This window comes from Chelonia mydas, chromosome 13, assembly GCF_015237465.2.
Source record: "Chelonia mydas isolate rCheMyd1 chromosome 13, rCheMyd1.pri.v2, whole genome shotgun sequence".
NCBI lineage: Eukaryota > Metazoa > Chordata > Testudines > Cheloniidae > Chelonia > Chelonia mydas.
Window position 1 is genome coordinate 30,994,967 of NC_051253.2, and position 27,116 is coordinate 31,022,082.

At 43.3% G+C, this 27,116-nt stretch overlaps 1 protein-coding gene across 1 annotated transcript in view; it reads left to right on the forward strand.

Annotated features, from left to right (window-relative positions):
- Positions 1-24,115, forward strand: part of NFS1 (NFS1 cysteine desulfurase) — a 30,107-nt gene extending 5,992 nt beyond the window's left edge. Inside the window, exons 6-13 of the mRNA XM_037915376.2 lie at positions 3,687-3,780; positions 5,835-5,969; positions 10,288-10,445; positions 14,536-14,641; positions 16,493-16,574; positions 21,265-21,348; positions 21,487-21,576; positions 22,246-24,115. Of these exons, the coding sequence (XP_037771304.1) occupies positions 3,687-3,780; positions 5,835-5,969; positions 10,288-10,445; positions 14,536-14,641; positions 16,493-16,574; positions 21,265-21,348; positions 21,487-21,576; positions 22,246-22,309 (813 nt within the window). The 3' untranslated portion in view covers positions 22,310-24,115. The remainder of the gene's footprint in view (positions 1-3,686; positions 3,781-5,834; positions 5,970-10,287; positions 10,446-14,535; positions 14,642-16,492; positions 16,575-21,264; positions 21,349-21,486; positions 21,577-22,245) is intronic.
- Positions 24,116-27,116: the final 3,001 nt, after the last annotated feature.

The following is a 27,116-nucleotide window of genomic DNA, read 5'->3' on the forward strand; positions in this document are numbered from 1 at the left end:
TATGAATGGTTATTAAGGTTTAAAATAGTAATGTTTGGGTGTTGACGTAAGAGTTCCATTGACACAATGTTACTGATAACATAAGCATAAAAGTTATGTTGATGCAATGACAGAGGGTTTAGGATGAAGCAGGGTACAACACTGAATGCTTACTGTGGTACTAGAGGAATTCAGAAGGTGCAATTGTAACCCATGGTAACACAATATGGCTCAGTTGCCCCCTACCTTTCTTCATGTATTGAAAGGGGGGGTGTGTGTGTGAGAGAGAGAGAGCAGTATTGGTTCCTTTTTTCTAACTGAGCATGAAGGAGTTTCTATCTTTCGCATACATCATTCTTTCCTCTTAAGGTTCTCTTCTGTGCTATGTTATTGCTCAAGTAACAGGGAAGCTGCCGGGAGTTTCAGAGAGAGAGAGCTCTTTGATGCTTGCTTTGGTCTTTTCCCTTTTGGTTTTGATTCCCTCTTTTGCTCAGGACTTGAGCAAAACTCAGGTAATCTCCACTGGGTTTAGACAGATATGGTTCCCTCATCTTGGAGGTTATGTGACACCAAGGATTTTCTTGAACCTGTGTGCAAACTAATCTCTTATGTGGTATTAGAACTCCACTTGACTCCTGCTAGGAGTTGATGCATCTCTTCTTCCCGCCCCCGCCCCCAGTCTTCTTTTTGGTAAAGTCTTGCTCCCTTGGCTTCTTCCTGAAGCTGACAGAGCATCTGGGAGTCTAGGCAACAATTGTTTTGTTTATTTCTTTTGAACAAAATACCAGGGTACAAAATTACAGGAATGACCAAGTAGGTTGTGCTGGTAGAGGAATGGCACTACAAATGAAAGGAAGCACAGAGTCAAATATAGTAAAAATATTAAATGAATCAAACAGTAACATAGAATCTCTATAAAAAGAGCATAACAGTAGGAATATCCTCCTGACCAGGATGGTGACTGGCTGCGAAATGCTCGAGGAGATTAGAGAGGCCATAAAAATTGGAAAAAATACAGAGTTATTTAGGAGTATGAGGAGCTTTATATGAGGAGAGATTAAAAAGATGGACTGTTCAGCTTAGAAAAGAGACAGCTAAGTGGGGATATGATAGAGATCTATACAATCATGAATGGTGTGGAGACAGTGAACAAGGAAGTGTTATTTACTCCTTCACATAACACCAGAACCAGGGATCACCTGATGAAATTAATAGGCAGCAGGTTTAAAACAAACAAAAGGAATTACTTCTTCACACAGTGCACTGTCAGGCTGTGGAACTCATTGCCGGGGGATGTTGTGAAGGCTAAAAGTACAACTGGGCTCAAAAAAGAATGAGACAAGTTCATGGAGAATAGGTCCGTCAGTGGCTATTAGCCAGGATGTTCATGGATGCAACCCCATGATCTGGGTGTTCCTAAACCTTTGAGTGCCAGAAGCTGGGACTGGACGACGGGATGAATCACTCTGTAAATTGCCCTGTTCTGTTCATTCCTTCTGAAGCATCTGGCACCTGCCACTGTTGGAAGAAATGATACTGGGCTAGATGGACCATTGGTCTGACCCAGTAGGGCTGTTCTTTTTTTCTTATGAACTGCCTAAAATCCTTTTGTAATGGTCTCTTGGCTTTTATGGCTGCTGCTGCTTTATAACGATGGTTCCCCTCTGCAGCCTCATGTTATAGTACAGGCAATTAAAGCTTTTGTTTCGGTTCCCCTAGGCTTCCCCCTCTTCGCCTGAATGATAAGCATCTATGCTGGGCTTTGTGTTCCACCACCTCCCATTCAGTTGTACAGGTTCCAATCATGCCGTTTCCCATCTTACACAAAACCTAAGTAAATGGCATACAGTGAGGTGCAGTAGGCCTTGATGTATAATTATTGGTGAGATTCTGTGGCCTGTGCAATGCAGAACATCAGACTAAATGTTATGAATGGTTTCTGCTGGCCTTAAAAATTTATTAATCTATGAATTCTTCCCTCCCAGCCTCAGGCTGCAATGCTTGGGTTTCGGGCCACTGGATACCCATTATTACTTGGGGTGTATTCTGCTTACCTCTGGGCCAGATCCCCAGCTTTGAGTGATACCTTTCATGTTCTTTTGCACGTAATGCATAATTGTTAATCTTGCTGTCAGATAACTCTGCTGACCGTAATCTACCTTTTCCCCCCTTCTCCTCCTCCCTTGTGCAATAATTTTCTTGAATTCAGAGGACTTATAATTTGTTTAGACGTGTTACATATGTTTGTTTGTTTTTTTTTAAATTAATAAAATACACTAGAAACAAGCTGGCATGAATGTAACTGTGACAAGCGTAGCAAAGATTTCATGGCTGAGACCTAGTCAGACATTGTTGTTCATGCGAATATTAAATTATATAGAAATTAAACAATCCTGCTGCTTTTATTTATATATAACTAGTATCACTGCCAACTGTGAAAATGGGTTCTTTTTTGACTGATAGATGTGTGTGTTGGCGATCGATGTTGTTCTGCCTGAGCCTTCTCTGTCTCCTTTTAGAATGTCTGTCAGTGAATTGAATCAGGATTTATTCCAACACTTCCATAATTTTTATTTGTAATGCCAGAGAACTACAGGAACTTAACGGAATGTAATTTGCTATCAAAACTGAAGCTAAGTGTTGGATCTGTACGATGAGAAACGGAGTCACACATCCACCCAATTGAGGCTTAATCAGTTTTGCCTTTATTTTAATACACTTTCAGACAGAATGATTGTCAATACTTATTGTGTCTGGACATACATGGAATAGTTAAATGGGCCCACGTTACACATTTTGGGGCTCCAAAAAGTCCCTCCTTCTTCCAGGGTGGTCATCAGCTCCCCTGATCTCTTGGTCTGGTCCTTCAGTTTTGTTCATCAGTTTCTGATATGGCTTTTCTCCAGCCTTGGGTCCATTTTTACATGTATTCTAATACGTTTTCACATGCTCCATTACATAATTTTCCTCCAATCTGCATTCAACACATTCATTATCCATTGAATTGTACATAACCCATACATATTCATCTGCAAGCATTAATCACCTAATGTCTATAATTTTCTTGCTGAATTTGCGGTTTTGGGATTGTGTTGCCCTCGGTCCCAGAAAAAGGGAGTTTTTGGTTATCAGTTTGTACCTCTTACTTACATCTTCCAACATGACACACTATTTATCTTGCCAACACGCCGTATCATTTTACACAAATCAGCAAATTATATAAGAGAAATTTACAAAAAATACCCTCATGCCAGGCAAAGCCTTGGCCTGTGTATTGCCTTATCTTATACTTCCTCTATATCCATAATTACAATTTATTAAATATATAGCTAACAATGAATCTTATTTTATTATTAGCAATCTTCCATTTCAATGTTAGATCAGTATCTGTCTTGTCTTATAGTATATTATCCTCCCTCTTAATCTGTTAAAAGGGAAATTTTAGAAAGCACAAAGTTCAATGTCAACATTTCTTATCTTCTGCAAACACATATTTGTCAGGGTTTTTATTTTACTCAAAGTCCAAAAACTTTGTACTTTTGGATAGCCAAATCTTATCAGTGTTTTTCCTGTTAAAATGTTTTAGGTACTCTGGTTTTTAGGCCTTGGGTTTTAACAGCATCCCAACACTAAACAGTAGGCGGCTTTTGCTTGTACTTTTAGTTACGTCAGGCACTACATCTGTGTCTTTTCAACGTTTTCACCAGGAACTGGAGGATGCACTCCAACCAGACACAAGCTTGGTGTCCATAATGACTGTGAACAATGAAATCGGAGTAAAGCAGCCAATTAGGGACATTGGTAAGTAGGCACTGGCTTCCAGCAACCTAATATAAATGAGACTGACTTGAAAAACGGTATCTTCTGCTTTATATTTATTTATGTGTGTGTGTGTGTGTGTGTGTGTGTGTGTATGTGTGTGTGTATATATATATATATACACACACACACACATATACACATATACACACTACACATGTGGTTCATTATGAAAAATGTTCAGAAGACCAAATAACCAAACTTATCCAGTTTTAGCAATAAAATTGGCTAACAGTACGGGAAAAAGAGTTACTACATTACCGATCATTCTGAGAAGCTGTTTCTCACAGCATGCCAAATGATCTTATATAGAAGGTATGCTCCCCAAAATATGCCCCACAAACTTGCTGTATTTATAGTTACTTGTTTACAAGTTAAAACCACTCTGTATGTCACCCAAGGCTAAAATTCACCAATCAGTTAGTTTTTAGCTTCATTTTCTGGTACAACAGTGTATCCCTTATCTCTTGCTTTTGAACACAGTATTCCAAACCAGTTGGGCCATGAAGGAGCGCTCTGCTTAGTACCAGGGTAGAACACTCATGTATCTTGATTTTGATAGGATTTATATTCACTAATGCCACATGCTGTATTTAGCTTTGCAGGGTGTTGTGGGGGAGAGAGCTCTTGACATGAGTGAGTGTAATACAACTTAAAGTTAAGATTATATAATGTTGATCTGATGTGTAATACATATCAATAATGTGTGCAATATATATGAAATATGCCTTGGCTAATAGTTCTAAAAAGGCATATTAGTGTAATATCAGGTGTAATGAAACTGGGCCCTAAGGAAGCTACATTGTTTTGAAGGACCAGAAGCAATCCATTGGCCTGTCTTGCCTGAGACTGTTTTGATGATGGTTTTGCTGTCTCAAACAATATGTTCTTAAATCGTTTAACAATGTAAACTAAAACTGCATCTGATATTTTGAACAGGGAGTTGTTACAGTCACATAGCCTTATAATGAGAGTGAGGTGCGCTGTTTTCTGCTCCTACCTGGCTTTTGCAATTTAAAGCAAAGCTTTGCTATTGGCAGCCAAAATTACTACTTGTTCGCAATAATCTGAAATACACACATTGTGTGTTGGAGAATCCTAGGGAAGAGTCATGCAAAATGAGACCTAGAAATGAGTCAGCTGTGGATCAAATGAGAGTTCACTATGATCTGGCAGGAAAAAATGGTCACTGTTGATCACTCTGTCCGGGGGCCATCATGTCATCGGGTGGTAATAGCTTCTCTCTCTGCAGATATGGTTCAGCTACAGTTGGAATATTGCTCACTTCTGGGCACCAGAAAGTTACTGTCCATCTGGAGAAAGCTCAGAGAAGAGCAACCACAGTGAGGTGGGAACTGAGAGTATTGCTTCTGTTTTTTGAGAAACGATTAAAAGCTAAATTTGCACAAGTTGGCTAAGTGACAACACAGTGAGGTATGAACCATAAGCATACAGATACTTGATGAGTATGAACACTAAGGAAGGAGAGGAATTATATTCGCCTGATAAATGGAATAGTCTTAAAATAAAAGGGAATTAAGAAGTGGAAAATCTAGGTGGACTACCAGGAGAACTTCCAAAGGCAGATCTGCCAGGTTGTGCGTAGACTTTCCCAAGGGAAGTGATAGAAGCCCCCATTGCTTAAGACAAAAGAGTAAACTCAGCTACGCACTGGCAGATACGCTGTAGTTCCATAGGGAACAGTTCTGCATTTGACAAGATGACATTTTTGCCTCTGACTTCTATGATAAGGAAGCAATTTGTAGCCTTTCTGTTGCTTCTAAATTTCAGCTAGTTCTAGCCTCGAGCCATGTACAACTAAGCTTGGGTAAGTATCAGCTGGAATAGCTGCAAAATAATCCATTGACAACTGACTAAAAAATTAAAACAACCTAAGAGTACTCATTTCTTCTCCGTTTTCCCTGCAAAACTGCTCCTGCTCCCTGCAAGGTGACACTTTTCAGGTACGTTAATGCATTTAATGAGATAAGTAACTAACTGTCTTGTTTGTTGCTGTTGTGGTGGTCTTATCCCAGGTCAGATCTGCAGCTCTCGTAAGGTTTTCTTCCACACTGATGCTGCCCAGGCAGTTGGTAAAATCCCCATGGATGTCAATGATATGAAAATTGACCTAATGAGCATCAGTGGCCATAAAATCTATGGTCCAAAAGGTATTTATTGATTTTTTTTTTTTTTTTAAGGGTTTGATGTTTACTCAAGCTTGTCTTGGGGTTGCTTTGTTTCAGCATGCATTCTGTGAATTGTTCTGATAATTTATAAACCGTTCATACTCTTCTTGAATGAACGGAGTTTTTCAGTAATCATTTAACCAATCCTAGCATATTTGGATTATATATTCTAGTATTTTTTGTCTTTTTAAATGCAAAAGAGGCAAAATTTTCTAAAGGGCCCTGTGACTAGCATGAAGACTCTGACAGAGCATGTGTGCGCTAAGGCCTGTGTGTGTCTCCTTTCTGCCACAGCCTTAATCCATGCTCTCTTTCTGCTGTTGAGAAGCAAACAGTTTCCATTAGTGCCCAGTTTCTCTTCAGAGTGCTCTCATAGCTGATAGTAGTGACTCACTCAACAGCTGGGCAGAATTAAAAGTGGGGTTTGGTGTTACACCTTTCCCATAGTCATCCTGTCAGTTCTTGTGCTTGGACAATCATATTTTCCTATTTATTAAAATGTTTCTCTTCCCCTCACGCAAATGGGAGGCTGTCTGAGTATACAGGGTAAACAGTGGAACCAACTAAATATAAAGTGTGCCCAAAATAAAACAAAGCAGAAGCAATTTTCTCCAACCCTCCTGTTCTAGTCATCTTAGCATTACTTGGGCTGTAGAAAGTTAATTCCTTGGACAGACAGAAATGTCATGAAGGCCCATTCAGGCTATGCTGCCAATCCTGCAGTGGGCACCTGGATCGTGCATGCCCACCATCAAGCATGTGGACAGGCTGGAAGGCTCATGTAGCGTTAGCTGCTCATGTTCCAGTCCCACATGGGGCAAAAGTCCAGACAGAGCTGTGTTGTGTTGACTGAGAGCTCTAGGATAACTGGAGCCCCCTGGAGACTCAAGATGCTTTGCTCCACCACTGTTGCCCTGGCAGGGGTCTGGAGGTTCTACCTCTCCTCTTGTTTCATAGGAAATATTTTGTCCACCGTTTCCTCCACTAATATGTGCACTATTTCTGAACACCTTACTAATTCTTCCCCACCCTGGTGGGACTGGATCCCAGCCGCCATGACATGAAAAAGCATAAGATTTGGGGGAGAAGGTCAGACACACAAACTTAGGTCTGCAGCAAGTGGCCCCACTTGAGTGGCTTAGGAGACTTCAGATAGGTGTGAAGTATCTCTGATGTTGACAGTGTTGCTGTAAAGCCACAGTGTGACAGAGCCAGTGTCAGCAATGCAAGAGAACACAAGTATGCCATTCCTTCCACTGATTTAGAAATCCTTAACTCACATCCCTGAAATAGGAAGGGAATGTAGAAGGTGATCATCTCTGAGAACCGTTTGAGATTTTTCTCCTTTGGCAATTGTCCATATGGATCCCCACTCTTGGGAGTGGAACAAGCTGTATTGACCTTCCAGAATGTGAAGCTGAGGAGCATTGGTGAAAAGTGAGAGCAATCTAGAAGGCAAATTTAAAGGAGTAAAGCTGTGTGTAAGTGCGTGTAGAGCTCTAAATACAGTTAGGAAGTTTTTCTTAATGTCCCAATCTAAACTGCTCTTGCTGCAATTTAAGCCTATTGAGGATAGGACAAGAAGCAGAGGTTAAGAAGAACAATTTTTCTGACTCGTAACAATCTTTTATGTACTTGAAAACTGTTATTGTGTCCCATCTGTCTTCTCTTCTCCAGACTAAACAACCCATAAGTCATATTTTCTAGACCTTTAATCATTTTTGTTGCTCTTCTCTGGACTTCCTCCAATTTGTCCACATCCTTCCTGAAATGTGGTGCCCAGAACTGAAACAATACTCCAGTTGAGACCTAATCAGCGCAGAATAGAGTAGAATTCCTTCTTGTGACTTGCTTACAAGACTCTTGCTAATACATCCCAGAATGATGTTTGCTTTTTTTGCTACAGTGTTTCACTGTTGACTTATATTTAGTTAGTGGTCCGCTATGACCCCAAATCCTTTTCTGCAGTACTCCTTCCTAGGCAGCCATTTCCCATTTTGTATGGGTGCAACTGATTGTTCCTTCCTACATGGAGTACTTTGCATTTGTCCTTATTGCACTTGATCCTATTTACTTCAGACCATTTCTCCAGTTTGTCCAGATCATTTTAAATATTAATCGTATCCCTCAAAGCACTTGCACCCCCTCCCAGCTTGGTGTTGTCCGCAAACTTTATAGGTGTACTCTCTGTGCTGTTATCTAAATCATTGATTAAGTTATCGAACAGAACTGAGCCCTGTGGGACCCCATTTGATATGCCCTTCCAGCTAGATTGGGAACCTCTGGAAACAGTTTTTCAACAAGTTATGCACCCACCTTATAGTAGCTCCATTTACGTTGTATTTACGTAGTTTGTTTATGAGAAGGTCATGCGAGACCATATCAAAAGCCTTAAACTCAAAATATCCCACATCTACCGCTTCCCCTCCGTCCACGAAGCTTGTTAACCTGTCAAAGAAACCTATTAGGTTGCTTTAACACAATTTGTTCTTGACAAATCCATGATGATTGTTACTTATCACCTTATTATCTTCTAGGTGTTTGCAAATTGATTGCCTCATAATCTTGTTGGGTACAGAAATTAAGCTGACTGGTCTGTAATTCCCTGGATTGTCCTTATTCCGCTTTTTATAGATGGGCACTTTATTTGCCCTTTTCTAGTCCTCTGGAATCTCTTAGGTCTTCCATGACTTTTTGAAGAGAATCGCTAGTGGCTCAGATATCTCCTCAGTCAGCTCCTTGAGTATTCTAGGATGGATTTCATCAGCCCTAGTGACTTGAAGACATCTAACTTGTCAGACTTCTTTTAACTAGTTCTTTCCCTATTTTAGCCCCTGATCCTGCTTCTCTTTCACTGGCATTCACTATGTTAGATGTCCAATTGCTACTAACCTTTTTGGGGAAAACTGAAACAAAAAAAGCATTTAGCGCATCTGCCATTTCCCCCCTCATTGAGTTATGGACCTACCCTGTCCTTGGTCTGTCTCTTGCTCCTAATGCAGGGGTGGGCAAACTATGGCCCGTGGGCCGGATCCAGCCCGCAGGGTTGCTCCCCGTGGTGCCACAGGCCCTGCAGCGCTGTTAGAAGTGGCTGGCACCACGTCCCTGAGGTCCGGGGGGGCAGAGGGCTCTGTGCATTGCCCTTGCCTCCAGGCACCGCCCCCCACAGCTCCCATTGGCCGGGAACGGGAACTGTAGCCAATGGGAGCTTCGCGGGAGGTACCTGGAGGCGTGGCAAGGGCAGTGCGCTGTGCCCTGTTGCGCTCCCCCCCCCTCCCCCAGGCCGCGCAGGGACATGGTGCTGGCCACTTCCTGGTGCGGCGTGGGGCCAGGGCAGGTGTGCAGGGAGCCTGCCTTGGCCCCGGTGCATATCGTTGCCACCCCGGAGCCGCTTTAGGTAAGCGGCGACAGGCTGGAGCCCGAACTCCTCCTGCACTAAGCCCCCTGCCTGCAACTCGCACCCCTCCTGCACTCCAACTCCCTGCCCTGAGTCCTCTCCTGCAGTCCGCATCCCTTCTCTTTCCCTGAGCCCGTTCCTGTACACCGCACCCCCACACACACCCTGCACTCCCTCCCGCACCCCAACCCCCTGCTCTGGCCCTGTGTGAGACTAAAAGTTTATTCAATGAGGAAAGGGTGGCTCGAGGTGCGAAAGTGTTTTTCAAAACGGTCAGATTAGCTCCTTGCAGCTCAGCTCATCTAATGAGCTGCCCCCCAGAGACAGAAGGTGAGAGACCCTCTGGAAAGATTCCTGGCCAGCAGAGTCAAGGGGAGTTCTGCCTCTGGGGACGGAAAGGATTGGATGATGGAGCTAAGGAAGTAAGAATATCCACACACAAAAAAATCTGCCTAGCAAGACCACTTTTGGGGAAGCAGCGCAAGCAGACTGGGCCCACAACAGCATGGGCAACAAAGTACTTCTAGTTAACTACATACAGGCAGTAACATCTTAAAAGTGGGGAAATGATTAGGGTAACATTGGGGACGTTGTGCTCTGAGCACACTGAATCTTTTGTTGCCAAAGCAAACTGGGGAGAGGTTGAAGCCTCTCTCTCTGACACTCAGAACCATGGGGGGGGGGAGTTGTCTGGGGGAGGAACAGCTTCAGTGCACACTGGTTTTGGGGAGATTCTGAGTTCATGCACCTGTGGGTGCTTCCCGCCCCTCCAACAGGGATCCAGATGAGCAGTTCTCGAAAGAGAAGGAGGTGGTCTCTTTCAGTGCTGCCGTCCTTTGTGGTATTTTCAAACATATATATGTCCTGAACATGCCGAGCTTCTTTGTATGTTTGTTTTTCAAGGGGTTGGTGCCATCTATATTCGCCGTCGGCCCCGGGTGAGGTTGGAACCCTTACAGAGTGGGGGAGGCCAGGAGAGAGGAATGCGATCTGGGACTGTGCCTACACCTTTAGCAGTTGGCCTCGGGGCAGCGTGTGAAGTGTCTCAACAAGAGATGGAGGTATATAGAGAGCAATTCTGTCTCATGTTCCTATTATAATAGTATATGACATGTTCTTAGATTCTTTCCTGCTCATCGTGCATGGGCTGCATTGAATCTTTGCATTGGCCCCTTTAGTGGGACCACATTTCCCTCCAAAGAAGTCCTTTTCCAGCATGTACACCTGCAATACTGGCAGGTTGGATTCTGATTCTCACTGTCGAGACTGGAGATTAAAGTGATTCTCCTGATTGTAGATTTGAGTGAGCCCTTTGAAGTCTTCCCTGCAGACGTTTCTGGGGGATTGGAAGGTGATCTTGAGACTATTTCTACTTTAGACTCGTTTGAATCTATTGGTTTTCTGCAACAGTTCTGCAGACAGAAAAAACCCCATGAACCTGGAAGAGCCATGTTTCCTTTTAAATGTTTATACAATATATATGTGAGCACAACATCCCCAAAGGAGTGTGAATGTGCCCCATGCATGAAGTTATGTGCCTTATACCTTCACTGATGGTGAAAGGGGCTCTTTGTGCATAAACAATTCAGTATTTTATTACAGAGCAATACAAAGTAGACATAACTGCACCCTGTCATATGTGCCTAAATTCCATTACGTGTTATAGGCACTTAAGAGTCTAAGCCTCACTGTAAGTCAATGGGACTTGTGCTCCTAAAGTCACTGGGGTGCTTTTGAAAATGTTACCTATTGTGTCTGCATTAAAATACGGCTCCACTCTCAAATATTCACCCCACTCTGTTCATCTCACCCCTTGGAAAAATCCTGGTTGCACTGAAGATCAGCTAGTGGGGGGTGTCTGTCAGCAGGTATAGTGGTGGTAGGGGGTACAAGTCTCAAAACTGTTTAAACCAAGTTAGTGAAATATCAAGTGGGTCTGTGTGTCTGCTCGGCCTGTCTCAGTTCTTACAATGCAGATAATATCTGAGCTTATTACAAATCAAAGTGAACGCAAGGAGACGTGGTATGGGAACCAAGTTACATTGCCTGTGTAAGCCATGGTAAGTGTAGCCATCTGTCCCGTTCTAGTGCCTAAACCATATAAAAAGGTTTGAATCTACTACAGCCTTTCAAGTAAGGATTATGGTTCTTTAACTCAGGCAGGAAAGGCTTATGTTTTTAGGTCCCAGGTTCAGTCCCTGCTATTGCTGAATCATGCCAAGTCATGTGAGTGCCAATGCACTTCTCATAATTGGGGTGTAAAATCACTTAAAAAAAAACAAAACAAACCTCTGAATTGCATATAGGCCAAGTGGATTTTTATGGAAATCTGTCCATGGAGCCCAACCCCATTCCAGCCAGGCAACTGTTAGTCATCTGGGCTGAGTAGTCTACGGAAGCTCTGTTGGAGGCTACGCTCCTGCAGAATCTGTACGTTCTGCAGAGTCTCAGCTCTGATTGCTCTTCTTAATTCTGCAGAATGTATAATCACCACACGCCCAGGGAGTGCTCCTGGGGCCATGGAGACCTACCAGGACCTGCAGTGAAACCTCTCAATATTCAAGCCTGCCAATGTACAGCACAAGCCACCCAAATGTGGGACAAATGACTGAAAGTGTGGAACGACTCCCTGCTCTTGCTCCTCGGGGAAACACTCGCCCTTCTCCCTGGTGGGGGTTTTCCCCAATAAGCTAAGACTGCTCCTCCTGGCACAAAGTAAAGCTCTCTTCCACTAAATGAAATGAAATGTCTCCTGGGCTCTACCTTTGCTGGCTCCATGGCTGCTGCTGGTGCCCTTCTGGCATCCAGAACGCTCTTAGCTGCTGCTATTATGGCTCACCCCATTCAAGGAGCAGAGAGAGGCCTCAGGGAGAGACTCAAGAGCAGCTTGAACTGATATTTTTGCAAGAGTGGAGGAGGGCATGGAGCAGCCCTCAATCCTCTGTTCTGCCTGTGAAGAGCATGGCAGCTCAGGGTCTGCTCCATTCCTTCCTCTCCTAGGGGGACATGTATAGACTCCACTCTGCTCCATCAAAAACAGTTAGCATCTGAACCACCTGGTCCCTCCCTCCAAGGTCCCTCTGCTCCTTTATGGGAGGGATTGGCCGGTGGCAGGTGAAGAGGGGCCAAACAAGTGCAGAGTTTGTGATTGAAGTAGAACAGCAGAAGCCATCTGCCCTGAATACAGAGGGAACCACCCAAGGTGGAGTGCTTGAGAGGTCTGCCTGTGGTGCAGATAGGCTTTGCCAGAACCAGAGTTCTCCCCCCTCCTCCCAGTGTACATCTCTGGTTCAACATAACCAATAGGCGGCTCGTGCTATCCACATCTGGTGGTAGTATCTGCTTCTTCAGAGCTTATAAACCCTATGAGATTCATTGCCAGAGAACTTGAGAAAGTCACTAAAATTCTCCAAGGTCTGGAGGGAAAATCCATAGTATATAACTGTCTATAATAGGGTTTTCTGTCGCTGGTATCTAAATTCTCTAACTCTGTAATCAATCAGTCACATTTTCCAGAAATAATCAAAAGGCCCAGTCCTCAATGAGGACAACAAAGTAGACTAATTTTGGCATTTCTGTGCCAAGCCATTTTTAAGGTAGAAGTTCCAAAAAAAACCCCTAGGAATACTTTTCAAAAATTAAACACTTAAATAGTTTTCAGATTGTTTTACCTGACCAACAGCTTGTCAGATTACCTACATGCTGCTCAGAGGAAAAAGTCTCTTTTGTCAGAGGAACACGTAAGAATTGTTTGGTGGTTTTGATGTCATAACATAGCCCTGCCTGGAGCGCCGTCTTGCAGCAGGCTGCAGCATGATAGATGTGCCTGTCTGTTTCCCTTCTTCAGAGTCCCCAGAACTCCTGGGGACATTTTCTTGACTCACTAATACACTGCTTGGGGCGAGTTTCTTATAAGCATACTACAAAATAGCCCATAAAAAAAGGCCCCCAAATGTAGTCCATTTATCACGTCCATGCATGTATCCTAAGTATCTCATATCCTCTAATCTGTCAACATAGCACGTACCATTCTCCAGCATCTTCTACCACACCCAGGCTCTTCTGTGGGCCTCTCCTGCCCTTCTGCCAGGATAGTCGCCCCAGCCCTTCCAGGTGGAGTGCAACCCTGATCTTCCCAGGGCAATCTCCCAGAACCTCTCGTAGGGAGGTCATCCCTCACTCCTGCTGGCCCTCAGCTATCTCTGCCTCCAGTATGGAGACTTCACAGGTAAACCCCGACTCTTCCCCTGCCTTCAGCCCTCTGACTTGGGGAAGATCAGCAGACAAACCCCACTGTGGCACTTCAGCCTTCTCCCAGGAACCACCTACAGCCTCATAGCTATGGCAGCTCCCACCTGCCTGAATTGAACCTTGGTGTGCCCCAGGTGCCAGTGCATAAACCCAGTTAGGAGGCAGCTAATGAGTCAAGTGCACTGGCCTCTTCTCTATTAAAGGGCCATTGTCATCTTGTCACAGTTAATTATGGTGAAGTTAAAGGGCAGAGGAAATCATCTTTGCATATATCCCACATGGTCAGTTTCCTGAAATTGCAAGGGATATGCCTTGGGGGACCTTGGTCCTTCCAGTCATATTGTAGTTTCTAGACAATCAGCAATTCTCTTTCTTACTGAATCCTGCAGGCGTGTCTTCAGAAAGAGAACTGGGTGCACATAACTCAGTGTGGACAGCCTCCTAGCTGCTGTAGTGAGGCGGGAGTCTCCATTATGCATCTCCATTACGGGCATTTCTCACAATAGCAAAACAGGAGTGCTCTGTCATAATGCAAACTACTCTATCACTTTAACCATTATCTAAAGCGTTCTAATATTGAAACTCAAACCTTTTGTGTTTATATGAAAGTTCACTTGATAGTTCTTATGGGTAACATTTTCTTAACTAATAATTTGGTTTGTTTAGGGCAGCAGGCTGAGCTGGCAAATACCCAACTACTAACTCAGAGTTTTTAAAAAGGGTACCAAAGATGAGGCTTTTAAAAAAATAAGTCTTTAATGTCTGTCTTGCCATAGTCAACCAACTCCAAGTACTGATGTCCATACCCAGGCTGGTAATTCTGTGTGGTTGGTAAAGGAGGGAGAGTTGAACCCATCAGCCATTTATTAGACTGATCTTTCTCTCGATTTCTTTTGTTAGTATGACTATAAGCGAATTTCTGTATTGGCGGACCGACTCGTTACAAAAATAATGACTGAAATTCCAGATGTGGTTTTGAATGGAGACCCAGAGCATCGCTATCCAGGTATTAACAGAATCTCTTATTTCTCTGGTTACAGAATCCACCCTTCCTAAAAACTGTGCTTTTTCCTTTATTCTGTAAATAAAAGTTTTTAACCCTTCCGGTTGAGATGAAAATATTCTAGAAGGTCCCTTAATTTGAACCAATACAGTGCTGACTTCCTGAGATTGCAGGCAGCCTCATGCTGTATGACTGAGAGCTATGAACTGCCCCACTCATCTCAATGATGTGGTGATGCTCAACCCTAATAACAAAAAGAAAAGGAGTACTTGTGGCACCTTAGAGACTAACCAATTTATTTGAGCATAAGCTTTCGTGAGCTACAGCTCACTTCATCGGATGCATACTGCGGGAAGTGTAGAAGATCTTTTTATATACACACACAGCATGAAAAAATACCTCCTCCCACCCCACTCTCCAGGTGAGAGAACCTGGATTTGTGCTGGAAATGGCCCAACTTGATTATCATACACATTGTAAGGAGAGTGATCACTTTAGATAAGCTATTACCAGCAGGAGAGTGGGGTGGGAGGAGGTATTTTTTCATGCTTTGTATGTATATAAAAAGATCTTCTACACTTCCTGCAGTATGCATCCGATGAAGTGAGCTGTAGCTCATGAAAGCTTATGCTCAAATAAATTGGTTAGTCTCTAAGGTGCCACAAGTACTCCTTTTCTTTTTGCGAATACAGACTAACACGGCTGTTACTCTGAAACCGTAATAACAGTACCTTCAAAAGTAAAGGTTGAAACTTGCACTGCTGCTCATTTTAACAGAGACGTGGTTAGTTGTCTGGATGCAGTGGTGGCAATATGGAAGGGGGTGACTGGTTGCTTTGTGAATGGTTAGTGAAGCCAGGACCCTCTTCTGTGTCTCAGGTTCTTGGCTGGCTGGTTTTTGCTCACCTGCTCAGGGTCTAACTCATCGCCATATGTGGGGTCGGGAAGGAATTTGTCCCCGGTCAGACTGGCAATGACTTGGGTTTTTTTCACCTTCCTCTGCAACGTGTGGGTGCGGGTCCCTTGTCAGGATTATCTGAGTGTATATCACTTAATGCCTGCCTTTGGAGGGGCCTCGGGCACTGGGGCACCTCGGTCCCTCCTGTTCTCTGCCTGTGGCACACAGTAGTCTAGTAGTCTATGGATGGGCATACTTTGGTCTCATTTTTGTTGTTAGTTTAGTCTGGGGGTGGTGTTGGTGTCCTGTGAGATACAGGAGGTCAGACTAGCTCTGGTGGTCCCTCTGGCTTTGTCAGGCATCTTGTTGCCCCTGATGCTTTTATGGAAGCATTCTGTTCTCTTGTAACAGCTTCCCTTGTGCAATTACACCCTGTCAGTATAAAAGACTGAGACAGTTTGAAAATTTGGGGGCAAAAAAAAGTTTAAATGCCAAAGCTGAAGTCTGTGTTGGATTTAGTACCAGAATGAATAACCGGGGCACAGACTTTATTTAGTTATTAATTCAATAAAAACTCCTAGTTAATATAAACCCAGCAGCTGCTGCAGGAATGTCAGTGCACTTCAGGAATAACAGGGTGTAGTTCCAGTGAGCTGCAGAGTTCTTGGCCTGCTTCCCTTTGGTCTATAGCCAGGACTCAGGCCAAGTGACTGGAATACGAATTAGGACCATCACTATGCAGAAGCAAGGGACGAGAAATCCTGCAGGACTCCGCAGCTTTGATGGCCTGTCCTGCAGGCCCTCTGGCCTCTGCCTGCCCCACTTTGAACCTGAGTCTGCATGCAGGGAGCACAGTGGAACTTGGCTCAACGTGGTACAGCAGAATGGCACCCCCCTCTGATGTGGATAGGACTTTCCTGGGAGTTCAGCTGACGCTATTTTTTTAAACTATGCAGGCTGTATCAATTTATCTTTTGCGTATGTGGAAGGAGAGAGTCTGCTGATGGCTCTGAAAGATGTGGCTCTGTCTTCAGGAAGGTAAGTGTGGGAAAATTGGGGTCAGAAAAGGAAGCTTATGCTAAAGCACTCTTGAGAGGGAATGCTGTCTGCTGATGGAATCACACATGTGGGAGTAGGCACCTCTATGCCCTTCATTTGCTCTGTCAGTCTGAAATGCAGCTGTACTCTGAGATGGGACTCTAAAAATGGCACCTTGGGTTACCACATCAGATCTGTTCAGTTTACAAGTAAAGTGGATTTTTCTAACTGTCAGCCTTGCAGACTCAACCTGGAATCTGAGAGTCAAGCTGGACTCTTTTTTCATATGCATCACCTCTGGTCATGATGATTCTCCAGCAAAATGCTGTCCTCGGTTGTACCTGTGTAACCTCATGGCCTTCAGTAGAATTTCACAGGAATAATGGTGAGCATCATTTGAAGATTGTAGGGCTACATATGCAACCCAAAATCTAGCAATTTCTGTGTTTGATGCACAAGCAGTAAGAGAATCCAGTGCACTTTCGTAGAGCTCTGTTGACTCTGCAGGGCTGACAGCAGTAAAATCTTTTTATCACTAACATCAGCAGATCTGACACTGATACACATGCAGAGCAGAATACAAAGGTGCCGTTTTTACTTAGCTTTTCAAAGTAATGGTCTGAGCTGCAAATTTATCAGCCAGAAATGTGTTGGTTCTCATAAGCAGAGCAGTTTGAAAGGAAAAGACTTTCCGAATCCAGCTGAAACTAATTACAACCCTGTCAAGAGGCCCTGCGGTTAGAGCTGTCATCTTAGTTCACATCTTTCCATTTGTGCATGTTGCAAAACTACTTAGCAGGTGATCAGCGTGGGAACTTGTTCACATGAACCCCTGCTCTGCCCATTCTGGGTGTGTTACAGGGAAAGGGAGAGGTGTGTTGGCTATATCCAGGGGCTGCAGGTTAGCCACTGAGCTGCCTGTACAATGTCTAGCTGTGGCTAACTCTAGGACTCCTTCCCTTCCTTGAAGGACCACTAACTTCATGCAGATTTGGGTTCTCTCTCCCCCCTCCCACCCAACCCCCCCCTTTTTTTCTTTTAAAAAAAAAAAAAAAAACCTGGAGTATTTTTACTATATCAGAATCATTTTCAGTGCTTAGATTTTGCTTTGTTAGTACTTAGAAATAGCTTCCTTTTCTGTGCCTCAGGTTTCCCCTCTGTAAAATGGGGGTAATGATCCTTACCCACTTTTGATGTCCTTTGTGATGTAAGCTGCAGCAGTGCTGAGTATCCTCTCGCTCAGGATTCCAGGCCTTTACATTTGTCACTTCTCAGATTCGTTTGGTACTTGAGAAGTCAAAAGGTGGTTTTCAAAGCCATGTTTGATCTTGGTTTATAGAAATGTGTCCCTTGGTGCATTGACATCCTCTGTCCTGTTCTGCTCTGAAGAATTCTTCTGCTCTTCCTTTTCTACTCCCCCTCTGTTCTCCTAAATCTTCATTTTACATTTGCCTCTTGCTGTGTCTCGCTGCTGGCAACATCTGACCTAACACAAGGAGAGTAGGGTTATAGAATCATAGGAGTGGAAGGGACCTTAAGAGGTCGTCCAGTCCAGTCCCCTGCACTGAGGCAGGACTAAGTATTCTCGAGGCCCTCCCTGACAGGGGTTTATCTAAGCTGATCTTAGAAACCTCCAATGACAGAAATACAGCAACCTCCTTAGGTAATTTTCTCCAGAGCTTAACTACCCTGACCGGAAGTTTTTCCTAATATCTAACCTAAAATCTCCCTTGCTGCAATTTAAGCTCATTAAGTCCTTTCCACAGTGGTTAAGGAGAACAGTTTAACAACCTCTTGTTTATAATACCCTTTTATGTTCTTGAAGACTTATATCTCCTCTTCCCCCCTCCCCTTCTCTTCTCCAGACTAAACAAACCCAATTTTCTCAATCTTTCCTCATATGTCACATGTTCTAGACCTTTAATTATTTTCTGTTGCTCTTCTCTGGACTTTCTCCAGTTTGTCTACATCTTTCCTGGTCCCCAGAACTGGACACAATACTCCAGTTGAGGCCTAATCAATGCTGAGCAGAGTGGAAGAATTAGTTCTCCTGGCTTGCTTACAGCACTCCTAGTAATACATCCCAGAATTATGTTTGCTTTCTTTGCAACAGTATTACATTGCTGACTCATTTAGTTTGTGATCCGCTATAACTCCAGATCCTTTTCTGTAGTACTCCTTCCTAGGCAGTCATTTCCCATTCTGTATTTGTGCAATTGATTATTCCTTCCTAAGTGGAGTACTTTGCATTTGTCCACTGATGTTCACTATATTAGTGGTCCACTCACTGCTATATTTTTGAAAAACAAACCAAAAAAAGGCATTTAACTTTGGCCATTGCTGCATTTTCTGCTGTTGTCTTTCCCCCTCATTGAGTAACAGGCCTACCCTGTCCTTGATCTTCCTCTTGCTTCTCAGTTATTTGTAAAATGCTTTGTTACCCTTTCTATAAGCTAGTTTAATATAGTTTTGTGGTCTTTCTAATTTTGTCCCTACATGCTTGTGTTGCTTTTTTGTATTTGTCCTTTGTAATTTAACCTACTTTCTGCTTGTTGTGTGACTCTTGCCTCGCTTCCATCTTTCCTACCCATTGAGGTAGTTTGCTCTTGTGCCCTTATTAATGTCTCTTTAAAAAACTGCCAACTCTCCTGAACATTTTCCCTTCGACTTGCTTCCCAGTAGATCTTACCTACCACTTCTCTGAGTTTGCTGGTCTACTTTCTTGAAGTTAATTGTCTTTTTATTCTGCTGTTTTCTCTCCTACCATTCCTTAGAATATGAACTCTGTCATTTCCTGATGACTTTCACCCAAGCTGCCTTTCACCTTCAAATTCTCATCTAGTTCCTCCTCATCTGTCAGAATCAAATCAAGAATAGCCTCTCCCCTTCTCACTTTCTCCACCTTCTGTAATGAAAGGTGGTCTCCATTGCATTCCATGAACTTGTTGGATAATCTGTGCCCTGCTGTATTATTTTCCCAACAGATGTCTGGTCCACCATCCCACCAAGTCCTGTGTTTGGATGATTTTGTTAATTGTTTATAGAAAGCCTCAGCCACCTCTTCTTCCTGGTTTGGTGGTCTGTTGTAGACTGACACAATGACATCACCCTTGGTTGTGTTTTTTTTTTTTTTTTAATGCTTTTTATCCTTACCCAGACACTTGCCTCCCACTTCTATCTCAACCTCAGTGCGAACATGTTCATCTTGGATATACAAGGCAACACCTCCTCCCCCTTTACTCTGCCTGTCCTTCCTGAACGAGCTGTACCTTTCTATACCAGCATTCCAGTCTTGGGGAATTATCCCACCAAGTCTCTAATGCCAGTTATGTCGTAATTGTGAGTATTCACTAGTATTTCTAGTTCTTCCAGGTTATTCTCCCTACTTCTTGCATTTGGATACAGACATCTCAGGTGTTCGTTAGATTTCCCCTCAATATCCCTTCTTGTCTGTCCTTTGCCCCTCTACGATTGTCCGTGTTTCCCCCAGATTCCAACTCTTCACCCACAGCTCCATGTTCTGGATTTACCCATGGGCTTTTGTCTCCTGCCCCTGTCGAATCTAGTTTAAAGCCCACCTACCAGGTTAGCCAATCTGTATCTGAAGATACCCTTCCCCTTCCTGGATAGGTGGACCCCATCTGTGCTCAGCAGTTCTTCTCAGATCAGGATCCCATGCTTGAGGAAGCCGAAAGCCTTCCTGGTGACACCATCTGCTCAGCCATGTATTTACCTCCAGAATGTGTCTGTCCCTGCCCAGGCCCCTGCCCTTGCCCAGAAGGATAGTGGGGAACCCCACCTGCACTCCAAAGTCCTTCACCTTCCCTCCCAGAGCCCTGTAATCACTCTGGATCTGCTCTGGGTCATACCTGGCAGTATTGTTAGTGCCCACATGGATGAGCAGCTGGGGTTAGTAGTCAAAAGGCCGGATGATCCTTGGCAATCCCTCCATAACGTCTCAGGTACGGGCCCTGGCAGGCAGCATACCTCCTGGGATGCCAGGTCAGGCCAGAGGATGGATGCCTCTGTCCCCCTTAGAAGGCAATCACCAACTATCACCACCCTTCGATTCCTCTTGGGAGTGGTGGCTCCGATCCTTGCAGCCTTGGCCTCCTTCACCTTTGCGGGGGATTCCTCATCCTTTATTGCCAGCGCAGAATACTGGTTTGTCATCTTTATGGCTGCAGGATTGGGAGCCAGAGTGGAGCACTGCCTGCTGCCAGAAGTAACTAACAGCCAGATTTCTCCCTTTTGAAGGAGCATTTCCTCCTGCCCTGGTGGTGCTACTGCAGTCCTCTCCAGCTTATTTCTTCGTCAGACTTGGAGGTCTCCATATGCATATTTGCACTCTCTTTCCTCAAACTGCTGTCTCTCTAACCTTGTTCCCAGCTACTGCCTCCCCTCTGCCCTTCCTTCTCTTCTGCTACTTCTGGAATCCCCAGTCTTGCCACAGTTGCTGATTACTTGCCTGTGTCATCTCCGTTTTTTCCACTGACTCTCTCCCCGCAGGGACCTAGGGTAATTATGTGTTTTGTAAAGAGCCGTGGAGACCTATGGTGATACTTAAAGTCTAGAAATCATATATTCTTCAGTAGAAATTACTGATAGTACAGAATGTTAAATTTCATTAGTATAAGAGCTCTAAGTGAAAAAGAAGAGGGCACAATTCTTTCTCGCCCTTTTTCCTTAGTGCTTGCACATCTGCCTCTCTGGAGCCGTCCTACGTGTTACGAGCAATTGGGACTGATGAAGACTTGGCTCACTCATCCATAAGGTCAGTGATATGACCCTTGCTGTCCTTTTCAAATTGTTTCTTCTCCTACACTCAGAGTAGACTCTGTTCTCCTGTGCCACCTTCCCACGTGTGCACCATGTTAGCACCTACACAGTACATCTTTGTTTTGTTTTTTAGGTTTGGCATTGGTCGTTTCACTACAGAAGAAGAAATAGATTACACAGTGCAGAAGTGCATACAGCATGTCAAAAGACTGAGGGAGATGAGGTGAGGTACTTCCTAACTGAACTTAAAAGGCAATGAATTACTGTACATTTCCTCTAAGCTTATGTAGAATTTGTAAGGCCCTGGATTTCCTTGTGTTTAAAACTGTGGGAATTGCAGTGTTTTACAGAAATTCAAAAATGGGTGAAAATCCATGCAAAAAGTTAGCTTCCCAGTTCTCTGGGTAAATACCGGGGTTAATCCTGGGCCTCCTCTGGCACCCAAGTGGGTTGCTATCACCTGAAAATAGAGGAAATAGACAAGAAATATTACTTTAATGGAACTCCTATGCCAAAATAATCATCTCTCTGGCTACTGAGGTGGGACACGAGGGCCTGGAGCCCAGGAGGGAGCAGGGGAAATCGAGACCGAGGAAGAGCAGGAGGGTGGGAGCTGTGAGGGGAGGAGGGTGAATGTACAGGAAATAATCCTGCCACCACTGATACCCGATGCCGCTCCTGCAGCTCCCAGTCACTGAGTCAACCTGTGATGTGGGGGAAGGGAGGGGGGAAAAGGGAGACTTGCCCTTCCTCCCCCGGTAGGGAACTCTCTTTCCTGCTCGTCAGGTTCCTTGGACAGATACAGAAGCAGCTTATTTGTGGTTGATTGCTGTCAGTGATACCATTATCCTTGCCATTCCAGCTGACCTCTCATTTTTTTTTCTATTTACAGTCCACTGTGGGAAATGGTGCAGGATGGAATTGACCTCAAAAATATTAAATGGACCCAGCACTAGGAAAGCGTTGAGCTGTAACCTTGGACTAGATGGATGTGGATTAAAGTGCATTTTCTGTACATTCCTGAGAAAAGTCCATGTGGCATTTGCTTTTTTACATAGTCTGGTTGTAGGAGTCTAAACACAGAATCTAAGAAACCAAAACTGAGATGAAGCCGAATCTCTCACACGTATTTATGCACAAGATAACTTGCCCTGTGACCTAGCTTCCTTGGAATTGCATTTTCTGATGCAAGAGTGAATTGGGCCCTTTAACCCTGATTTCTCTTGCTGCAGAAGAGACCCTCTGTGAGGAGGTTCGCCTTGCTTGGCATCACACACGTGCTGCAGCAGTTGTTTGGTAAATCTTTATTGCCAAGAGCCTTGTTTCACTTACTCTGTTGATTTTGATTTGACTGTGACATTAGTCTCAAACAGCAACCTGCTTTCTGTGTTCAGATAGTTCTACTTACAGAAGGCACCTCTAGAGGAAACAAATCTTAGTTTATGGTTATAGAATGGTGTATACTTGTGTTAATTGTATGTTCCAGGCTCATTCATATCTGCAGTTAAGAGCCTCTTTCCCTATTGAACAAAAGCTTTTTGCCTCTTGCAGTTTGGTTTAGTTTGATTTTTGCAGTTCTACCTTCTTACATTTGTTTCCCTCCTGATCTTCATACAGGCCAATGTGTGTTAACCCAAAACATTCTTCCGCCTTTCCAGAATCTAGGATAGGATGATGCACTTTGCTGTCTGTATCAGTTGTTTCTTTCCATGCAGTCTGTCTACTTGCAAGTAAAGACAGAAAAGTTGTATGTATTTTGGGGTGGGGTGGGGTGAAGAGGATGGAACAGGATACACTGGCTTCAGTGGAAATGGAAGCTTTTAGTTTAGGAGGAGTGGTGAGACAGAAAAGACACCAGCTCTAATGCATGGAAATGCTTTTAATACTGTTTCTGTTCTTTTCTTGGTGATGGAGTCTTTCTCCACGACCCATCAAGAATATGACCATGGGCAATAGCATCCTAATTTCTTTATGGGGCTTGTTGCCTTCCCCATATTCTAGTTTGCCAAACTGGTTCTGTAGGTGGGAGGTAGGAATAGATGAGCTCTGAGGAGAGTTCTTGACACTCCAGATTTACACCGTTTTTGTTACTAGTGATGGTCATGGGAACAGCATCCATTCCATTCAGACATTGGGGAAAGTGTCCATTAAAATGGACCTGGCTAAGTTGAATTAAATTTCAGTGTTTGGTTTCTTGCTTTCTTTTAAGTTGTTCAGATAGGGAATTTAACCCTATATTATAAAGTGCCTTTGTCTTACTCAGCTTTGTATGCAGACTACTCCTCAGAAGGTAGCTGGTTCACAGATGAATGTTGTGCTAGCCACTGGATCCTAGGCTTCCTACTGACAGTGCATATCTCCTGTTGGGGGCAGCAGAGGGCCATCTCCTGGCTATCTCGAGGATGAACCCCAGACATGAAAGCTGTCTCCTGGAACCTAAATCTCACTTTGCAAAGTGGCGTGCCTTGCAGAGCCCTGCAAACTCTGATCAGGCAGACTTGTGTTGTATCAGTTTCACTGAGGAGAATAGTTTTGTGCTTTCATAATGAGTGCAGATACTCTTGGATCACTCTGTTTGAAGTGGTTGGTGGCTTTACAAGTTCCCATTCCAACATTAAAACTGCTAATGATTTCAAAAAAATGTGTAAAGACTTGATGTATAACTGGCTTTCAGAAGAGTTGTAATATATACCTTGTGCATGTAGGTCTGAGTAGCCATGTAGTAACACTTCCTAGCATGTTATAAAAACATTTCTCTGAAATTGTTCCACTTCCTGCATTGCAAAAAATAAGATTTAAACTTGGTTGTTCTCAGTTATGCATTTGGAGGAAACCAGATATAAATTGGGGGGTTAATTATTCTATAGGCCTGTGTTTGGGATCCAGAATTTTGGATGAACAACTTAAAACAGTGTAAGCCTGTTCTGAAGGGGATGTGCTCAGATTTCTCCTCTCGGAAACTCCCTGCAAGTCTCTGAATCTGCATTTGTTCCATGAATGGCACTCTCTCTGGTGACAGGTGTAGCTCTGCATATGGTATAGACAATGGATATCTGCTGCACTTTGCCCTTAGATTTTGCAGCCAGAAACAATACCATTCCCAATAAAATTACATACATAAAATAGGCCACATATAATATTGTCAACAGATTATGCAGCTTGAGAATTTATAAAGACACTTAGTAGGTTAGTAAACCACCACCTACTCTGCCATTGAGGATCTAGAATGATCAAGCTCCCAAATCTTAGCCAAAGGCTTTTGTGAGTTATGTCTCCTTTCTAGAGGTCTTAGAGTTTGATTAGAAGTCAGACTCCTCAACCTTAATATAGCTGCTCTGATTTAATACTAGATGGTTTGGATCCTTGATACTTCATGGATTTGATCATTTGAAAAGAGCCCTGAAGACTTGAACATGAGTAACATCTGAAGTAAGAAGACTGAGACTTTAGTACTGCATGAAATGGTTTGGGCAACAAGAGACCCTCCATTCACGGATTTATATTTCAAAGTGTTAAATAATAATAATGTGTGCAGTATTGTTGTAGCCATGTTGGTCCCAGGATATTAGCGAGACAAGGTTGGTAAAGCACTATCTTTTATTGGACCAACTTTTGTTAGAGAGAGACAGGCTTTGGAACTTACACAGAGGTAAGAAGGTACACGCTCAAACTCTGCATATTGTGAACAAATTGAACCAATGTGACAATGTAAAAAAAAAAAAAAAAAAAAGAGTTTTCAATTGCTTATAGTGCTAAGGGGTCTGAGTGCCAAGTAAGAATTAGAAATTCTTACTGGCAAGAAGAAATCTGATATAATTGGCATTACTGAAATCTAGAGGGATGATTTGCGTAATGCTAAAATCACTAGTTGTATCCTGTCTAGGAAAGGTAGGGAGCATGGCACTCTACATTAGACACCATTACCTGTTTCAGAGTTACTGATAACTCAGAACCACAGACTCTTGAATGCATATGGATCAATGTCCTAATTAACAAAGCCCAGATGGGAGGTGCTGGCAGGGGTCTGTTACAGATCACTGAATCAAACCAGAGAACAGGGTGAGTTATTCCATAAGCACTTGTCTATAATGTGTGGACTTCAGTTTGGGAGATGAATGCTTAAAGCTCTCTTGCAGCTAGTAGTAAATCATGAGGGTTTCTAAAAATTATAGATGGTAATTTAACAAAATTATTGCTCCTGATGTGAGGTAACTATTTTGGACATCATTATGACTGATAAAGATGAATTCATCACTGGACTGGAAGCTGATGGGTGCCTCGGGAGCAGTGATCATGGCCAAAATAAAATACAGTCCAAGCAAGTTATGTACTTGGTGCTTCAAAAGGGTTAATTTCCCAACACTGATGGAAACTGAGTATAATTGGTATGATAGAAATGTGAATGAAAGTGGGAACCCTTGAAGAAGAGTGTAGGTGATGGCCAAAAAGCTACTATTCCACAATCAAGGAACAGGACAGGTTTGGTTAAAAGCCCAGCCTGGTTCTGTGGTGAAGAGAAGGCAGCAATTAGAAATAAATAAAAGCAATACACAAGTGAAAAAGGGGGAAGCAGATAACTTCACATTTATAGTGATTGCTATGAAATGCAGAAAATTTATAAGGGGAAAGACTTGAAGAGCATGATCTGTTTAGCTTATCAAAGGGAAGATTGAGAGGTGACTTGATCGGCATATAAGTATCTTCAGAACTTCAGGAGGAAGATGGCTTTTCAAGAACACACTGCTTGTAATTTTAACTTTGTTCGCAGCTGATTCTTTCAGTAACAAGTGTCAATCATCTCCCCACCCACACCAGCCAAATCTTTTGGTCCATGAGCAACTCAGTGGTTTTCTGTTAAGTTCTTCCTTCTCAAAGAACTAGCTGTCATCTTTGTTTTACTGTAATTTGCCACCAGCTTCCACTGTAAAAGCCCTATTTTATGCTTTTTAGCCATCTACCTCCACTTTGTCTTAGAAAATTAATTTGTCCTGAAAATTGCTGGACTCTCTACAACAGCAAGGAAGAATTTTTTTGCAGTGTTTGAAGAAAATTGGTCAAACTTCATTACAGGTTATTAAAAATCATCATAGTTTTAAATTTCAGTTGACATTTGTTTCATTCTAGTTGCAAAACTGCTTCAGAGTTAACAGTTGTATTTCATACAAGAATAATATTTGAAGAGAAAACTAAGCTGCAATTAAACAACATTAAGAGTGTGTACCCAGGAAATTGACCCTCTGATACGGGTTCTCGATTCATCTATTTTTATTTATTCATACTACTGTAGTAGTACTTTGGGGCTCCAGCCATGGATGCAAGTTCCATTGTGCTATACACACACAGACACAATCCTTGCCATTGGTTGCTTACAATCTTTGTATTACATGAGAGACAATCGGTTGAAGCAACAAATAGGCATGGGCTGGTACAAAGAAACCATGAGACAGAATCCAACACAACTGTATGAGACAAAAGCTTAAGAATTGCTGCTCTCTCTGTGTAACAGGGCTCCACTCACCATGCTGGCACCTCCTGCTGACTGCCTTGGGGATTAGCTCTGCAGGTCAGTATGCCTTCTCCTGGTGGTGCCTTGCCCCCCCATTACTTCTGCTCCTGGACCCACATCACTCCTCTTCATGACACAGTCCTCCAGCCATGTCACAATCTGCTTCCCCCATCTGGGGTGAGTGCTGCAATCCAACTTTTGCCACTGGAGAAGTGCAGGACTACAGCCAATTGTCTGGCCACTTCCCTGCAGCCCCA